Source organism: Mastigoproctus giganteus, chromosome 10 (genome assembly GCF_048544385.1).
Source record: "Mastigoproctus giganteus isolate SK-2022 chromosome 10, ASM4854438v1, whole genome shotgun sequence".
Classification (NCBI taxonomy): Eukaryota; Metazoa; Arthropoda; class Arachnida; order Uropygi; family Thelyphonidae; genus Mastigoproctus; species Mastigoproctus giganteus.
In genome coordinates this window covers 160,237,037-160,255,800 of record NC_143584.1, presented here as the reverse complement: position 1 = coordinate 160,255,800, position 18,764 = coordinate 160,237,037, and the positions used below count along the sequence as shown (strand labels likewise).

General features: G+C 34.3%; 1 protein-coding gene across 1 annotated transcript in view; it reads right to left on the bottom strand.

Annotated features, from left to right (window-relative positions):
- Positions 1 to 3,702: 3,702 nt before the first annotated feature.
- Ppat-Dpck (Bifunctional Phosphopantetheine adenylyltransferase - Dephospho-CoA kinase) overlaps positions 3,703 to 18,764 on the bottom strand; it is a 75,745-nt gene continuing 60,683 nt past the window's right edge. The window contains exons 7-9 of the mRNA XM_090383064.1: positions 12,232 to 12,329; positions 9,213 to 9,359; positions 3,703 to 3,738 (exon numbers count right to left, since the gene is read on the bottom strand). Of these exons, the coding sequence (XP_090239190.1) occupies positions 3,703 to 3,738; positions 9,213 to 9,359; positions 12,232 to 12,329 (281 nt within the window). The remainder of the gene's footprint in view (positions 3,739 to 9,212; positions 9,360 to 12,231; positions 12,330 to 18,764) is intronic.

Sequence of the window (18,764 nt, the reverse complement as noted above, 5' to 3'; positions counted from 1 at the left end):
TTTGGAGAAAGTGGCTTGCAAGAACTAGTTCTTGCCATTATTTATAAAACATTGAGTTGTTGTTATTTGGTTTTTAGGAGCATTAGCAACTAAGGCCATGTTGCTCCAGGGATATGCGGTGGTCATTCCCTGACATTTCTGCATCCTCCGTATTTGGTGGTCACAGGCTCGAACCCTGGTCTAATCAAGAAGTGTGTGCTATGCACTGCTGCTCCTGCTCACCTGGCTACGGAGGTGTCTAAAACATTGAGTAAAATCAAAGATAAAATCTGTTAAAATTTAAGATCCAAAGTCTTAAAGCTTTTTAGGGACCTTTCATAGTCAACAATAAATAAATAAATACATATATATGACCAGTCAGAAACAGAGATGACTTAATGAATCATCAAAACATGACCCAGACAACGGGGTTACATTTGAAAAATAAGTAATGACCTGTCTGCCACATGAACCTATCTCTCTTCAAATTATTAACAAGATTCTATAAAGACAGAGAATATATATAACAGAAAAGATAAACATATATCTGAAATGAACAGGACATTTAAGACAGAAGAACAACTATTAATCTTGTTATTAAATTAAGAGTGAATATATCTAAGTTAAAGATGGCTAAAAGGCCAAAATATTTTAAGGCACTCTTTGGAAAAGTACACTTCAAAATAAATACCCAAACTTCACTTAGGACTGTTGTGCTGTTATTGTGAATAAATATTATCATGCAGTAACAAAAATACTTGTAGTCAAATTCGATTTACAGGTTATTTATAGCCTAATCATCAAGTTAGTTTTAAAATAAGTGTAAGATTTTAAAATTAAATTAATGGCAAAGCTGCCTCTGTAAATGAGTACTGTTAACACTTATAAAATAATCCAAAAAATGTTTTTTTTTCCCTCCTTTCTTAATTTAATAAAACATACATAAATGAAAATAGTTCACATTTTTTCTTTATCTCATTACATAATTCCTATCACATTTGCATAAAATTCAGAGTAATATTTTGGTTAAAAGAGGCTTTGAAAGTCATTTCATGTTTTTTCCATTGTAACAGTTTCATTCTCTGTACTAACAAAAACATAAGCACTAGTTATTATTAGCAATGATTATTATTTAGCCTTTGATAAAAACTGCCTTCATATATAAAGTAATATACAGAGTGAATCATAAGTTTACTCTCATAAAAATTTTCATTCATAGAGTCCCAGAACCTTTTAAAATTTGTTAAAAAGATGTATCTATTAGATGAAGAAGAAACATTTTAAAAATGAAGCCTTTTACCAACTTGGTAGTGCAGCTAAAACACTGAGTCTTTCACCAAATCAACAGTTAAAAGATTTGAGAGTTCCACAAGTATTCTGGACCCTCCTAGAAGTGGTAGATCATGTTATATCATAAGTCTTCAACAGTCAACACATGGACAGCTATCATATGAATTGAAACTCAACTCATGGATTTTTTAAATGTATGAGAATTTTAAAAGATTTGGGATACAAGGTTTATATTCTAAAATTATATCAAGCCCTAAATGACGTTGATCCTGACAAAAGAATGGAATTTGTTGAGAATTTTATCCAAAAGACTGGCAACAATAAAAATTTTCTCAACAAAATTATTTGGTTTGATGAGGTAATGTTAATTACCATAACTGTGTTCACTGGGCACTTAATAATCTACATGTACAAACTGAGCATTAATTTTAATGCTCCTGACAGCCAGATGGTCTAGTCTGAGAGAGAGAGAGAGAGAGAGAGAGAGAGAGAGAGAGAGAGAGAGAGAGAGAGAGAGAGAGAGAGAGAGAGAGAGAGAGATGTCTGGTACACACAACTGACCAGATATACTGTTTTTTATACTCTGAAGCAGAAATGTACAATAGCACATTTTTGTTGCAAGCAGTTCACAGGAAGTAATAGGCTGACAGCCATAAAAAAGAACTCGACAAAGAGCTGTCCGACTCCTTTTATTTTCTTGTTAGATTTTTTAACAGAAACTTATGTTTACAGACTTTTTTTTTTTTTTTTTTTAAATGGTTATCCTTTTCTTTGGACTATGTTTTGTTCACTTTGACCTTTGGTTTCCATGTGCCCTAATTTGTTTGCCAAATGGCAATAACTTTCCATATGCTTCACTGTTGTTACTGTTTCCCCTGGTATTCACCACCAATGCTAATATATGCTGATTAAATGACTGTGAGCATTAAAAATCAATAATACAGTACTGGCATTGGCAAAAACTGATTTTGTTTTTTGTTCTTATTTGCATTTAATATTAAAATTTGTTTAATGTTAAAAATAAAAACATACATTTGAAAATGAGTTGTCTCAGCATAAAACAACCTAACCACTTAAAAATGCAATTACTCATAGTTGAAAGTGATATTGCTTTAAACTCTAAAATATCTGCAGTCAGTTCTGCTATAACATGATACATGTGTTCTTAAAAATCTCTGCGTTATGGTATTTTGTGCATTAAAAACAGCAGGGCTTATGAGAAAATTGGGATTGGGGCAGAGCACTCCAAAAAAAAAAGAAAAAAAAGAAGTTCAGTGTGGTACGTAAAATACTAAAAAAAGTTAGAAACCCAATAAAATTGCTAACACAGGTTTAAACATTAAATTTCTAATAAATAAGTATTACAGTAAATATAGCACTTTACCTTGACAAGACACCTTGTATTGTTTGGAGACTGTACGCTTACGTACGTAGCTTAATACTGTAATATGTGCATACTAATTGATATTTCTATTCACTGACATTTTTTTTCGATTGTAAAATTTAAAACAGTAAAAAAAGAAGCAATCAATAATGATGAACTCGGCATGCACAAATGCACATGTGAGATATGGAATAACAAGTTTACGAAGCATAAAAAATAGGACAAAGAGAAGATTCTAAAAATTTAAGTTTTTTTTATAATTGAAGGTTTCGTGGAAGGGGAAAACACATTTCACCATAATAACATAAAAACCCACAGAATTCCAGCTATTAGTATTATCACAAATGCAATATGATCGAGTTTACTATTTGTTTATAATATATTGCACTAAAAGAAAAGTCCAATAAACAGGGAACTGCAAATTACTTTTGTTTTATGGTAGTGATCTCCAGAAATGTGCTCCTCTTCTCACACTATCACACCTCATGAAATTTGTGTTTGAAAAGAAAAATGTTCAGCCTGGTGCCGGGTTTTGCGTTCACCTGGTGTTGTAGTCGAAATCACGCAGGAGCCAATGTGAAAATTGTGTTATACTCCTATTGTTCTCTAATATATCAGTCACGTTGGAGCAAATTCATGTTGTTAAAATGCATTATAGCAGAACTAACTGTACTTGGTAGTAATTGATGCAAATATGTAAAACTAGTGGCTGTGGTATGTGAAACTGGTAGCTGTTTGGTTATTGCGACAAAGTTACCTGGCAACATTGAGGCATAAGAACACCAATTTGAAATATAATGCTGGTAAATTGTTTTTTTTTCTATTTAATCAATAATATGTAAACCAGTAAAAAAAGTGTTAATGACTTATGACTCACTCTGTACAGCATATGTAATTATTTACTGTAGCAATTTTTTCTGCTCAATATCCAGACAAAATGTTGGATTCTTGAACATATCATCAAACATATATATAAAAAGACTGAAATTAGTTATTACATTCAATCAGCTTAGAATAATGTGTAGTACTAAATTTCACAATTAGAATTTTCATCTTTCTTTAAGCTGTTTCCATGCCTTTTCAACCTATGAATAAACAAGTAAAAGAAGTTTATGAAAATCGGAATTTCTAAAGTTAGAATATATTTATTTCTAAATTTTCCTTAATGAATCAACAATAATTGATAAATAACAAATAATAATATATGCACATTATTTAATGTGCATATATTATTATTTCTTTATTTGGCAGGATAATGGCAAGTTGATGCACAGTACTATAGAAAAATTTCAGTAAAGCTGATATGAAACTAAGTCAAGTTTTATTCTTCATTCCTTATTTTAAATATAGCAAAAGCTCCAGCAAAAAGAGCTGGTAATGGGCAAGCTCTTTTTTTCCAGTTAAAATTACATCATCATCCAGATCTGTTATACCCAGGTTTTATAGGGTGAAGATATTTTATTTCACATATCTGAAACACAAGTAAGCATAGAATGAATTTACTCATTGTAGAATCCTAAATATTTGTCATTGCTACTGTCATATTTGTCATTACTGCCCAACTTTCACTTTCTTTGAAGAGTGCACAACTTTGTGCCATCAATGGCAAGCTAATACCACATTTCTCAAATAATTTGAGGTTTGTAGCAAAACATGCACAAGTAGTACCCATTTGGATGTGATAGGCAACAACAGTATCCAGTGTGATCTAATATGTATGTGTGTGCATGTATCATCATTATGCATCTAGTATATCTTTAGACCACAACAGAGAGGAATTTTAGGTAAAATTTTCCAAGAATAGAAAGTGTCTTATGGTCAGAAAATATGGTATCATTTTCCTCTACATTATTCTATTTCCTGTTAGATCTTCAGCCCTAGTCATATAAGCCTTCTTTTCCCTGGTATTTACTTAAAACCATTGATTCTAGCATATTACCATTAATTTCTGTTACTAATATCTGTTTAGCTATTATTTCCCCATCCTACATGCACATGGCAACTCAAAGTTGGCTTCACTTACTGTTTACTGGATATTATTACTAAGATTTTTTAAAATTTTTTCTCATTTGTGTTATTATCTTGCTATTGCTTAAATCTGTTGATTTTATTCATTTTTTCTTAAAAATATAATTTCTAATGATTATAATTTTTGATTTCCATAGGTTTAGTAGGCTTAAAATAGACTTATTTTTTGTTTGACTAATTTCTCTTTAGCTCCAAATGAATCTGGTCAAAGTTACATAAGATAAAAATCAATATTGTTTTAATAATTGGCTGTTCATTATTTAGAAATTATAATAATAACAAATTACTATTTGTTATTATAATAATAACAAATTACTAGAGGGCTTCGCTCGCCAAGCCCCACATTCGCTTCTTTTGCATAGCCTTTGGCCAAGGTCTTTTACTCTGTATACATCACTTTAGTTCAAGGAAGTTGGAATCAAGGGATTTAAGGAAGAAAACTTTAGAGATAAGAGATAGTTTTTATCGTTACAAGCAGATCTCATCTCAATTCACAATGCATCTTCGAATACAATGTTCTTTATACATTTAGGTCCTTCATCGGCTGATTGTATACATATACCAGCCTTGCTTGTGGATCTTGAAAGAGCTACATATAGTTGTCCGTGACTGAATATGAAGTCTCTGGAATCGACCACGAACAATCCAATGTAGTCAAAAGTCTTTCCTGTTTTGTCCCACGTAAAATGTAGAGGTATGATGGAGTTAGTCAAATCTTCTACACTCCCTCTTGCCTGTCCAATTGAATTCGAAAAATGCTGTTAACTTGCTTTGAATATTCTTTCCCTGTAGAGCCTCTTCACCTTCTTGAAACTGAATCACGTTCTGTCTGGGTAAATGGATCGGCAACATTTCTATGTTATGACTTGTTCCTTTCACCTGTGCATTTGTAGTGACGCAACTGCCCCGCCCACTTGTACCATGTGATATACATCCTTCTCCCATTGGCTACCCCACCCCCAACCACGCGGCATTCTCAAGATCAAATAAATATCACCAAGAGGAAAATTTTTAATCTATAGAGATAAATTATAATAAATTATAATTTAGAAATTATAACACATACACATGCTAATATCTGCTTAGCTAGTCTCTTTTCTCCCATCCTTTCTACATATATAGGGTGTTTAAAAAAACTGCAGGGAACAAAGGTAGGAGCATATTCTATATGCTAAAAATAAAAAAGCTCCTATAAACACTGAGACATTAAATGTTAATCTTCAATTAGAAAACAAAACAAAAAAAAAAAAAAGAAATGAAATAACCTCTAACAGGAAAATAATTAAAGCAGCTGGTCATGTAGAGGGCCATTCTGGCCAATCCATTTTGTTCCATGCAGCATTCAGTGTGATGAATTCGCATTCCCCTGGCATTCCTTATCACTTCAAGCTATCTTTAGTTTCAGCAGTTCCAAAATGAGAATTGTCAGTTCATCTTGTGTGGTAAGATATATAAAATAAACCACAGATTGGGTAATCCCATACAAAGTAATCTAATGGTGTGAGTTTGAGTGATTGTGTGGTCATGTAGAGGGCCATTCTGGCCAATCCATTAGTTATTGTACTCGGTAGTTAAAAAGTCTGAAACATCACAGGAAAGTAGGCTGGTTCATGACCTCATCCTCAGCTGATTTTCAAGGGGTATGTCTTCCAGTAGTTTCACAAATTGCAGGTATGACAGGCTGAAAGTCTTGATGGTAAAAAATTAGTACCAATAAGATTGTTCCCAAAAATACCATACATTAATTATGGTGAGGGGTCTGCAAGAATTCTGCAGCTGCTGTTTACAGATGTGTTGAAAAATTTCCAACTGTACAAGTACCAAATCATAAAATATTTCCTACTGTGGACAGATGACTTAGAAAAACAGGCATACTGAAACCACTGAGTAAATACTGGTAGATGGAGAGTTTTACAAACTGTAAATACTGAAAAGCAGATACTTTGTGCTGTTCAAGTACCTTCTGCCAAAAGTACCATAAATGTTCCATATGCAAGTACATGGAGGACATGGCATTACCAGAAACTATCCATTTTACAAGAACTGGATGCACTTTCACAAGCCTGTACAAGAACTTTGCCTCAGGATATGAATAAATGCATAACATATTTTTTTCAGTGGCTCATTTTGCAATGTTCACACAATCCTCAATCTCTCAGCCATGTTCTAGTTATAGATGAATCGTGTTTTACAGAAAATTGAATAATCAACTCTCAAAACACTTATACCTGAGCCAAAAAACCCACATATGATTGTCAGTATTCATTACCAACATAACTTTTCCTTTAAAATCATATTAGTTAACATTGTCAGTATTCATTATCAACATAACCTTTCCTTTAAAATCATATCAGTTAACTCAGCAAAAGTAAACAGATTTGTAGTGGCTCCCATAATATCAATGTAACAAATACCATTCTGTAAATGAAACCATCATTATGGAAACCCGAAACTCAAGTAACATGTATATTGACACTGATACTTAAGTTTCAGATTAATCGCAACTGACTAATTGGTAGAATACATGTGACAGAGACATGTCGGTGTTGGTATGTATGTTTTGTACTGTTTAAAGTTTATTTTAAACAGTCATAATTTCATGACATAAATCTGAACATAACATGTTTTGCCAATTTACATCATTTTTTAATTTATAATTAATGTTTAATATATTGGAAATAAAGATTCTGAGATGTATTTATAGGAACTTTTTTCTTCTTATTTTTAGCTGCAGAATACTCTCTTATGGTGTTCCATGCAATTTTGAAACTGTGTGTGTAAAAACTAAATATCTATAGCTGTGTCAAAATTTTTTTATCTTATATAGTGCTCTATTTAGGAACCAACTTTCCTCTGATAAAGGTGAAAGTTAAGTCTGTTACATAGAAAAAATAGGTAAGGAGAGAAAAAGTGCATAAACAGACATATGAATTTTTGTTATTTCGTATTACCCAACATAATTATATAGATAATGTGAGAGAAACCCTATATATCTGCTTGAAACTGGCTATAATAGTCTCAATGAGTTCACCAGCAGTTTGAACAAGAAACCTTTCTAAATGAGTAGCAAGTGACAGAAAGAGTATCTTGCTATGGAAGCCATCTTTTTACACCCTTTAATACCAATACTGTCACCTCCCTTGTAATGGGAACTTTGTATTCTAAATCTATCTAATACTGGCAACAAGCTTCTGTACATATTTCTGTTCATGTGAAAATATGGCAGTTATTGACATTTTTGCTACTTTCCACTTATGATTACTGAAATATATATGGGGGGGGGTATTATGTCAACTCTAAAAATTAAATCATTCATAAAAATATTAAAATACAAAGTTAATGTTCAGTTTATGGCACAGTTTTATTTTCAAAAATAACTCAAATAGTATTAATGTATTTAACCAACTTGATTCAAGGAAGTTGCCTTTAGATTTGTATAGCTTAATAATAAATGAAGAAATCACTGATGATTTAAAACTCCTGGTTAATGAGGATTAAAAAAATTAAAATTAAATTAATTGAAAAACATTAACATGAGATGCTGTTTTCAGATTGCTCTTCATCAGGTGGCTATGTTAAAGTAGGAAACTGACATGATTTTATGAAGAAAAGTCGACTCTATTTTTCACAGGCATGCAAATGTGTGATAGTCTAATTTTTAAATGCCTGAGACTTTCACCAGAATGTGACTGTTTAGTGCATTCTGAAACTGAAGTTTAAAGAATTAAACTGCTATTTCTGTGTACATCTCTAATTAATGTGACACTACCATATCATTACTAACCAACATGTCATTTAAAACAAGTCATACACAACACATGCATGATATTAATATTTCATTTGTATAATGCACTTGATTCTCAAGGGGGTTACTGTTAGAATATATCTTCATGCATGCAAAATTTAATTAATGTTACATACTGTTAAGATGTTGTGGAAACTGTTAGATTGAGTGCCTCCAGATTTTGAAATCCACAACTCATTCCAGTATGAGCGTCTATTGGCATTTGTTGATATTAATGAATAGTGATTCAATTCTTTCAATTGAGTTCTCAGAATTGACAAAACAGTCACACGCTGGTGAAGGTCTTGGACATTTGTAAATTAGACCACATCATATTCCTGCCATCGCGCAAGTGAGGAGTTCTGATTATTGGGATCACATGGTTTTCCTATAATAAAGCATTTTACAATTACTTAAAATCATCTGATGAAGGGAAATCCTGAAAATGATGTCTTTAGTTGCTGATGTCTTGTTTTGATTTATTTTTATTGCTTAATATTAGTGAAATATAAAATGCATACACTTTCTCTGGGATTTATGCTTAATTTTTTAACTTTCATCAGTGGTAGTTTTAACTTCAGCATTTTTAACTTTCAGCATTTTTTCATTTATGCATTAAACCTTATGGATCTAAAAGTAAGTTCTGTTGTAATCCAACAGGTTTTAGACTGCCTTAAGAGTCAGTCAAGAAAGCCATTTGGAAAAACTGGAATAGATGAAGTCATCCTCACAGATTTGAAAACAAACCTGAGCTTTTGTATATGAAGTGTCCCACAATGTGCAAAAGACAATATTAGCTAGTTTTACTCTTTCAACATTAGACATCTGTGAGCGAATCCTTTGCAAAGCTTGTTCTTCAGATAAACCATCTCTTTCTTTTATTCGTTGAACTGCCTAAAAGACAAAATTTATGAATGATTTGAATAATTTATGAACAATTGAAAAAACAATTCTGTTACCTGAAAAAAAACTATTCAAAAAAATTAAATTCTATTTTTAGTAAAAAAAAAAAAAAAAATTGCTTGTATTATGGTTACACAGTTATCTATTTTTTGTATAACTCGCTGGTAAATGGGTCATACAATAAACCAGTATAAAAATAGAATATATGATGCCACTGGATATGGAGAGATTTTAAGAAAAGTTGCAGAAGGCAGTTTCACTGGAAAAAATGCTCATGTTTTCCCATAAAAAGAATGCATGTTAATTTTGGAATTTTACCTTGAATCCAAATCACTTTTGCAATGATAAGAGACATCCAATAATAAATATCTAAACAGACCTGTACCAAACAAGACTGAACTAAAATAAGGATAGTATTCATGCCACTGATGAACATGTTCTTTGTAGAGCTGCATCAAATATACTAAAAAGAGTGGATGAGCCAGATGGTCACTTGAAGCACATCACTAAAATTATGAAGCAGTATTTATAAGTTTTACTTGATATGGTCATGAAGTAGTAGAGGCATACATCCATTCCCTCTAAAAGTTTGTCCAGTTCCTCTTTGAATTTATTTCAGCTATCAACTTCCATGGCAGATGGAAGTTTGTTCCAGCAATCAACTACCTGCTGACTAAGGCAAATTTCCGCACATCTATTCTACAATTGTCTTTCCTCAATTTGAATTTATGCCCCCTCAGTTTCGTAATCTAAGCAAGAGAAAGAATCCCATCAGAATTAAGCCTGCTCAACCCATTCAAGGCCTTACACACCTCAATCAGATCACCTCACAGGTGCCTTGTCTCCAGACGCTGCAATTTGCAGAACTTAAGCTTTTCTTCGTAAGACCACCCTTTCGTTCCACTCAATCTTACTGCCCTTCTCTGTACTCGCTCAAGCAACTCTACATCCTTCCTAAAATGAGGCCTCAAGACCTGTATGCAGTACTCAAATGGTGTGGCCTGACCACTGCCTTATACAAAGGAATAATCGCCTCCTTTTCCCTACTAGCAAAATTATTCCTGTATACTATTGACAACACTCCATGACCTGCTCTGGCAGCCTGTCTGCCCTGTCCGGAAAACTTCATATCTGACTGCACAATTACTCCGAGATCTTTTTCATTTCCTACCACCCTAAGTGTAGTGCCACACAGTACATTTCTCTAGGGTTACTTCTACCCATATGCAGTACTTTGCTGCATTTGTCAACGTTAAACTTCAGTTGCCGCTTCTCAGCCCATTTGTCAAACTTTCCTAGATCCTGTTGCAGTAGCACACTGCCAATGAATTTTGCTTACTCACTTTATCATACACTAACTTTATCATAATCTATTTATTTCCATTATAAGCTTTCTTTCCTCTTAAAACAATATTGAGGGAATGCTAAAATTCACAATGCAATAAACTAAAAAAAAATACCAAAAATTCTTAAATACAGGAATCAACACGTTTATTCCAGATATAGACATCACTGAAAAATTTAGGCACCAGGATTAAAGTAAAAAATATCAGTCATGTTTATATATGTATATCATCAAAAAGAAATCAATTATTCTATGACCATGTATGCTATCTAAACAGGTTTTGACTCAGGTAAAATACATAACAGTTGAGGAAGTTTTCTGAGAAGCTCCTGTGTTTCAAAAAAAAAAAAACACTGTTTAAAAGCGTGTTATAGAGATGCAGTGGACAAATTAAAATTATTATTTTTAATTAAATCGGAGCTCAATGCTCATATCTGTGTTTCTGTTTATTTTGTCTATAAGAAGTGTGCATGTTCACAGTCTGATTTGCATGCTCTTTTCTGAAAAAGCCTAAGAACTCATGGGGAAGACCTACTCTATCTGTCTTAGACTGGCTAACCTACAGCCTCAAGTGAAGAGGAATTTGGAAATTCCCTCAGTTGACACTTCTCCAAATGAGGGCAGACAGTAATGTACTGTGCCAACTAAGCTGCTAAAGAGAGATGCAACGGACAAAGATAATATATGATAGTTTTTGAATTGTTTATGATACTGGTGATGAAAACACTAAAACTGAGAATACTACAACAAATAAAGACACTAATCAACAACCAGACGAATCACAAGAATAAGGTGTCAAAAAATATTTTGCTAAGATTATTACTTGGAATTGTAAAAAAAGATAAAATAAAGAAATATGAAATTAAACCAGAATCTCCAGAAAAATTATATGAATACTTTGGAGCTAAATATAGCACACTCTAGGTACGACTATTATTTAATGGTAACAATACAAATCTAGTTGAATAACTTTTTTAACTGAGCACAATTTTTCCTGCCAAATAAGTCAGCCTTACAGAATAATTAGTTATTCACATCACTCGTAGAACTCCTCACCCATTTGTGTACGAGAGATTTATTTGCACATTTCCAATAATCTTCTGGAACTTCACTTGAGTCTAAGGATGCCAACATTATTACAGATAAGAGTTTAATGATTACCCTATTGCTTCATTCAATATATAACAAGAAAGATGCCATGAGTTTCTTGCACTTTTAAATTCTAATGATTTAATGTTATAAGTTAGTCTAAGGTAATATATGAAAACCACATCCCTTTACTGCAGGCTAGAGAAGAGCTTACTTCACATTCAGGTTGATCTGTAAACTTGTACTTTTGCCAAATGTTCTAATACTTTTGGTACTAGTAAAGACAAATGACAACAGACAATAAGAGCTATGGGTATTCTCATGCAAAATTTTTTGTTGAGAAATATTGAGACTAAACTTTTGCATGCATAACCGATTAGAAAGTTATGTTTAGATTTTCAGCAAAATGTATATAATGAGTATACTTACTTCTTTTTCCGGTATAATGGAAACCCACACTTCATGTACCTTATCTTGCCATTTAGCTTCCAATAGTAAGGCCACTTCTAGAACAATAATGGATGCACCTAGAAAATTCAAGACCTTTCATTTAATGTCTAAACATATTTCCAAGTAGACAGAACATAACTCAGTGAAATTTTATATATAATTTCTAATAGTAATCAAGTTTATTTAACAATACAGTCTCTTCAAATGAGAATAATATTCATTTAATAAGAAATGAGGAGATAAATATGCAAATTATTTAAGTGAATTTATTGTGTGAAGAGGTTAAAAAGTAAACTAACTTCTCATAATGTATCTACCGTATTTTCCCATGTATAAGACGCACCTTTTTTCGAAAAATTTGGGGTATAAAAACTGGGTGCGTCTTATACAGTGGTTGTAATTTTTTTTTTTTTTTACTTGCATTTCCCGTTTTTTCGCGCTTGTCGTCTTTGTGCTCATTGTTTCGCACTTGTTACCGGTATATTAGGTTACGTTTTGCCACATTCTGCCCAGAAATGGCTCAGAAAAGATTTTCGTACAGTGCTGAATTCAAGTTAAAAGTGATCCAGTTTGCAAAAGTTAATGGAAATCGTGCTGCTGAACGTAAGGTTGGTCCTCCTCCAACCGAGAAAACAATCCCAGACTGGCTATGGGAAGAAGAAACCCTACTAAAAACGCCACGGCAGAAGAAGGCCATTAGAGGCAAGTCAGCAAAATGGCCTGATTTAGAGAGGGAATTGAAGATGTGGATTGAGGAGCAAAGGGCAATTGGAATTTCTGTGTCCACAAAGATGGTTCAGCATGAGGCAAGAAGAATTGCTGATGAAAAAGAAGTTACTGATTTCAAAGGAGGACACAATTCAGATTCATAAAACGGAATGGACTAAGCATGCGTACATGCACCAGACTTGCCCAAAAGATGCCTGAAAGCTATGAGCAGAAGGTCCTTGAATTTCATTGTTTTGTCATTCAATGTCGGAAGACACACCAGTTTGAGTTGGGCCAGATTGCAAATATGGACAAAGTCCCCCTTCAATTTGATGCCCCAAGTAACAGAACTGTTGATAAGAAGGGGGTGAAAACTGTAACTGTGAAGACAAGTGGACATGAAAAGAGCCATCTAGCTTGTTGTACTGACGGAACGAAGCTGCCTCCTATGCTGATTTTCAAACACAAAACAATGCCAAAAGAAGACATTCCTCGAGGAGTGATTGTTCCTGTTCATGACAAGGGTTGGATGGATCAGGATGTGATGAAGATCTGGTTTGAGAAAGTTTGGAGCAGGAGACCAGGTGGGCTCTTACACAAACCTGCCCTATTGGTGCTTGATCAGTTCAGGGCACACAACAAAAAATACAAAGATTGCTGCAGAGCAAAAAACAAAACTTGCCGTCATACCTGGAGGCTTGATATCCCAGCTCCAAACACTTGATGTCAGCATTAACAAACCCTTCAAAGCTGCCATGAGAGACGAATGGAACCAATGGATGAAGTCTTCTGGGGACAATTTGACACCATCAGGAAGAGTGAAGAAACCAACTATAGGAGAAGTTTGTACCTGGGTGAAAAGATCCTGGGATAATATCAAGATTGAGATCGTTGTCAAGTCATTTAAGAAGTGTGGCATTTCAAATGCCATAGATCGAACTAAGGACGAGGCAATATATGAAGACAGTGATTCGTCACCAGACACAGATGAGGACAAGCTAATGGATGGGAGTTTTGACAGTGATGAGTTGTATGAATTTTATGATGAATAAAACTTGAGTTCAATAACTTTATGTAATAAATTTTTTTTTCAAATTTCGGGCCCCAAAATTAAGGTGCGTCTTATACATGGGGAAATACGGTACTTTAACATGGTGGTGTTTCTGGGTTGCATGTTGAACTCTGTCATCAGACCTAATAAAGTTGATGAAATTTCTTTAACTATCTTTATTAGGCCCGATGACAGTAATCAACACAGAATACTTTACAAGGTTAAAACTTAAATACAAAAATGAAGTACGTGCAATTATTTGTTAAATAATTGGCAGTACAGATATATAACCAACATGGAAAAAGGAAGTGGGGACAGAAGTTGGAACCAAGCTAAAGAAGCCAGTCCAACCCATCTCTGCTCATGTTCTTTGTAATTGGGCATGTATGGATAAAGTTGATTAAAATTGAACTTAATATCACAACTTGCATATTTTTGTAAATGAATTTACAAAATAATAGAGGTTATGATATTAATTCAGATGATAGGCTATGCCTATTTAATGTTACGTAGAGATTAATAACTCAGAAAAATAACTCCAATGCATAACCAACAATGGATGTCCAAGGTTTACAAGTTTTAACAAGATTCATATTTAGAATAAGAGACACATGGAGAAGAACAATACTTACTTGAAAAAGACTATGGACGTTGATGTTAACAAAAAAGACAGCTGGAAACAGCAAGTGCCAATAAATTCTGCAGGAGCTAGGATTATCAAAACTTAATCTGATAGGGTAGGTGGAAAAAAAGGGTTTACAGATATAGAAGGAACTACTGGAAGACACGTTAACTAACAAAAAAATTACATTAACGATTGAATGAATGAAATGAAAACAAAAAATAAAAATATGAAATTTAAGGAGACAAAGGTCAGAATAAGAATGCTGGAAAGATATAGAAAAACCTAAAATTAACACACAAGCATGCACAAAAAGAGAAAATTCTGTTGTTTTTTTAGGATATTTTATTGGTACATAAACTATATGGGTCACATCGCACTGGTTCCTATGATATTATTCCAGAATCTGTTTATCATGTATTATGCCTATTTAAGCATAGGTTCCTACACAATTTGCATGCTATGTGGGCTTAAAAATGCAGAATAGCTCAGAGGAAACCCTACTCCTTCTTCCTGAAATCAGCTAACTTCCCTGATTGACGAGGCCTTTAAGAAATCCTTCAGTCTCTGACAGGATTCAAATCTAGCATTCTCAGTGGACCAACATATTAAAGTTTTAAAGCCCAAATTAAAATCTAGAACTACCCAACAGAAAATGATAATAATTCAAATTAAAATCAAAATTAACAAATGAAAATGAAAAATTAAATCATTAGCAATGAAAGAGGAATAACTGAATAAAAAGAAATCTGAGGAATTCTACATGAGTGTGGGGGGGAAGTAAGAATAGAAAGAAATGTTCATAATCATCTTTATTCAACCTTTTAATGTTTAATGCAAGATGGACAGATTTCAGTTTTAATGGTGCTAAAACAACAGGTTATAATGCACCAGAAAAAGATAAAATTTCAAAAAAGATAAGAGATTTTGGTAACGCTTTAAATAGGTTACTTTGTCAAAAGGTTATATGTATAGAAATAAATAAAAGATAGCATAAGGGTAAAAATATATCGTCTATTTTATATTTATGTATACAGATTAGCAGCTTGTAAAAACAAGCTTCTGACAGGCACTCATTGTCAGATAAAATTTGACTGAGTGTATATTGGCTCAGGTTAAAAGTTACATAATGTGCATTTTTTAAAATTTGTACATTCCATTAAAACATACTTAACAGGTAAAACAATGTCACATTGCTTGCATATAGGAGGGTCATCAGCCCTCAGCAGAAAGGAATGTGTCAGATGACCATGTTCTATATGCAGCTGAGTAAGAACAACTTTCTCTTTCCAATTCCCGTGCGCAGACTAGATTGCTACAGTTTGATTACAGGTTTAATCTGATATAGTTTGTTTGTTATCTACCTATACCATGAATCTTTCCACCAGAAATATATCTTATTATGGATTATTTGCTTGTAGTGTGCATAGGGGACTGACAGGCCAAGATTATACACGGAGGCTGTTGATTTGGCTGCAATATCAGCCAAATCATTTCTGCTAATCTCAATGTGGTTGGGGATCCAGCAGAAGCAGATATTGAATCCAATTTCATAGAGAGAGCATATCATCTGAATCCAGAACATGGTTGGCTGAGTAGCATATGTTTTCACTGAGAAATGTCTGTAGTGTACTCACAGAATCAGTGTTTATAACGAACCTTAGGTATTGGTGAGTTAAGTGATCAAAGGCCAACTCTATAGTGTGCAGCTCTGCAGTATATAAATGCCTACATACAGGGGGAATCCGCTCAAATATAGTATTCTCTGAAAAGATAACAGCAGATACCACACATGATTCAGACTTCGAGCCGTCTCTATAAACTGACAAGAAGTCAGAAATGTTCAGCTCAGCATGCTGAAGGTAGATGGAGTATCAGAGATCATCCAGTTCTTAAGGGGGATGTTGCATGCTGGGATGGATGGGGCACTCTGATCGGGCAACACTGTTTACTGTTGCCCAATCAGATACCAAATCTCGAAGTTGTGTTGTACACTTTTTCCATATCAAAGAAGTTGGATACAAGATGCCCTCCTTTTAGGAAAGGATCTCGAATGTTTCCATTTGGACCTGTTCCTCCAGAAGCTGAACTAAATGTGGGAGCGAAGGTCATTTGATTCTAATTACCATAAAAGATGAGCATTGCCCATTCTCTCTAATATTTTGCATAAACAGCTAGTCAGAGTAACAGGATAGTAATTTGTTGGAAATTTAAGATCTTTCCCAGCTCAGCAAAAGCAAAAGGAGTTGTTTTGTGCCAGGTGTCCGGAAACTGCTCTTCAAGGAAGATTCTGTTGTACAGGTATAGCAGGGTTTACAAATTTTGGTGAAAGTAGTAGTAGTGGCATTTGATGTAAGAAAGCAAGTGTGTGAGCTTATGCAGCATCAGCCAAAAAAAAAAAAAAAAAAAAAAAATCACACCATTCCCTCCAAATGCCTGTCCAGTTCTTCCTTAAATTTATTCAACCTATCAACTTCCACAATGACAGACGGAAGTTTGTTCCAGCAATTAACCACCCGCTGGCTCAAGGCAAATTTCCGCACATCTAATCTACATCTGTCTTTTCTTAATTTGAATTTATGCCCCCTTAGGTTCGTAATCTGAACAAGTGGAAGGATCCCATCAGAATTCAGCGTGCTCAACTCATTCAAGGCCTTATATACCTCAATAAGATCACCATGCAGGTGCCTAGTCTCCAGCCACTGCAATTTGCAGAACTTAAGCCTCTCTTGGTAAGAGGATCCCTTCAATCCCCTCACCAATCTTGTTGTCCTTCTCTGTGTACACGCTCAAGTAAACCTCCATCCTTCCTAAAATGAGGCCTCCAGACCTGTATGCAGTACTCAAGGCGTGGCCTGACCATTGCCTTATACAGAGGGATAAACACCTCCTTTTCCCTGCTAGCAAAATTCCTATATATCATTGACAAAACCCCATGACCTGCCCTGGCAGCATGTCTGCATTGCTCAGAAAACTTCATATCTGACTGTACAATTACTCCCAGGTCTTTTTCATTTTCTACCACCTTAAGTGTAGTACCACACAGTTGGTACGTTTCTCTGGGGTTACTTCTACCCATATGCAGTACTTTGCATTTGTCAAGGTTAAACTTCAGTTGCCACTTCTTAGCCCATCTGCCCAGATTATCTAGATCCTGTTGCAGTAGCACACTGCCATTACTGTCATTAACAACCCTGCCAACCTTTGTATCATCTGCAAACTTCGACATTAAGCCTGATATACCTTCATCAATATCATTGATAAATATACAAAACAACAGTGGACCTAACACCGAACCCTGTGGGACTCCACTAATAACATTAGTCCAAGAAGAGCAGCACCCATTGATTACCACTCTCTGTCTTCTCCCACTTAACCATCCTTTTATCCATTGTAGCAACTTACCCTTAATACCATTCTGCTCCAATCTGTACAATAGTCTTCCATGCGCAACAGTGTCAAAAGCTTTCCTGAAATCCAAATATATGATATCAAAATTATTTTTTGCATCCAGTTCCTTTGTAAGCACATCATAATATCCTATCAAATTTGTCAGACAAGACTTTCCCTTAACAAACCCATGCTGTGTCTGAATTATTGCTGCAGTCTTGTCTAGATGATCCTGCAATGCATCTTTAACCAGCGACTCCATTATTTTACCCGGAACAGAAGTTAAATTAACTGGTCTGTAATTACTTGTGTCACCCTTCGATCCCCCTTTGTGAATTGGGGATACATTTGCACATCTCCAGTCCGTGGGAACCTCCCCTGAGTCCAAGGACGCTCTCATAATTATGGCTAAGGGTTTGCTTAGTTGCTTTGCCGCCTCCTTTAATATAACTGGATAGATCCCATCCACCCCAGATGCTTTTCTTATGTTTAACTTGAACAATTTCTCCTCCACTTTGCTTTCAGTTATTGCAAAATCATTAAGTATCCTGCTACAATTTGATAACCTTTTGCCATTAAATTTCTGCCATTTAATCACCTCATAACCTTCTGTTATGAGGTGATTAAAGGTGTTTAATCACCTCATAACGGATGTCATCTAGCCCAACAGCACTTTCTTTTGTAAGGGTGGAGCTGTTTTCAGCTCGTATATAGTAAATGCCCCATTACACCGAACAACAA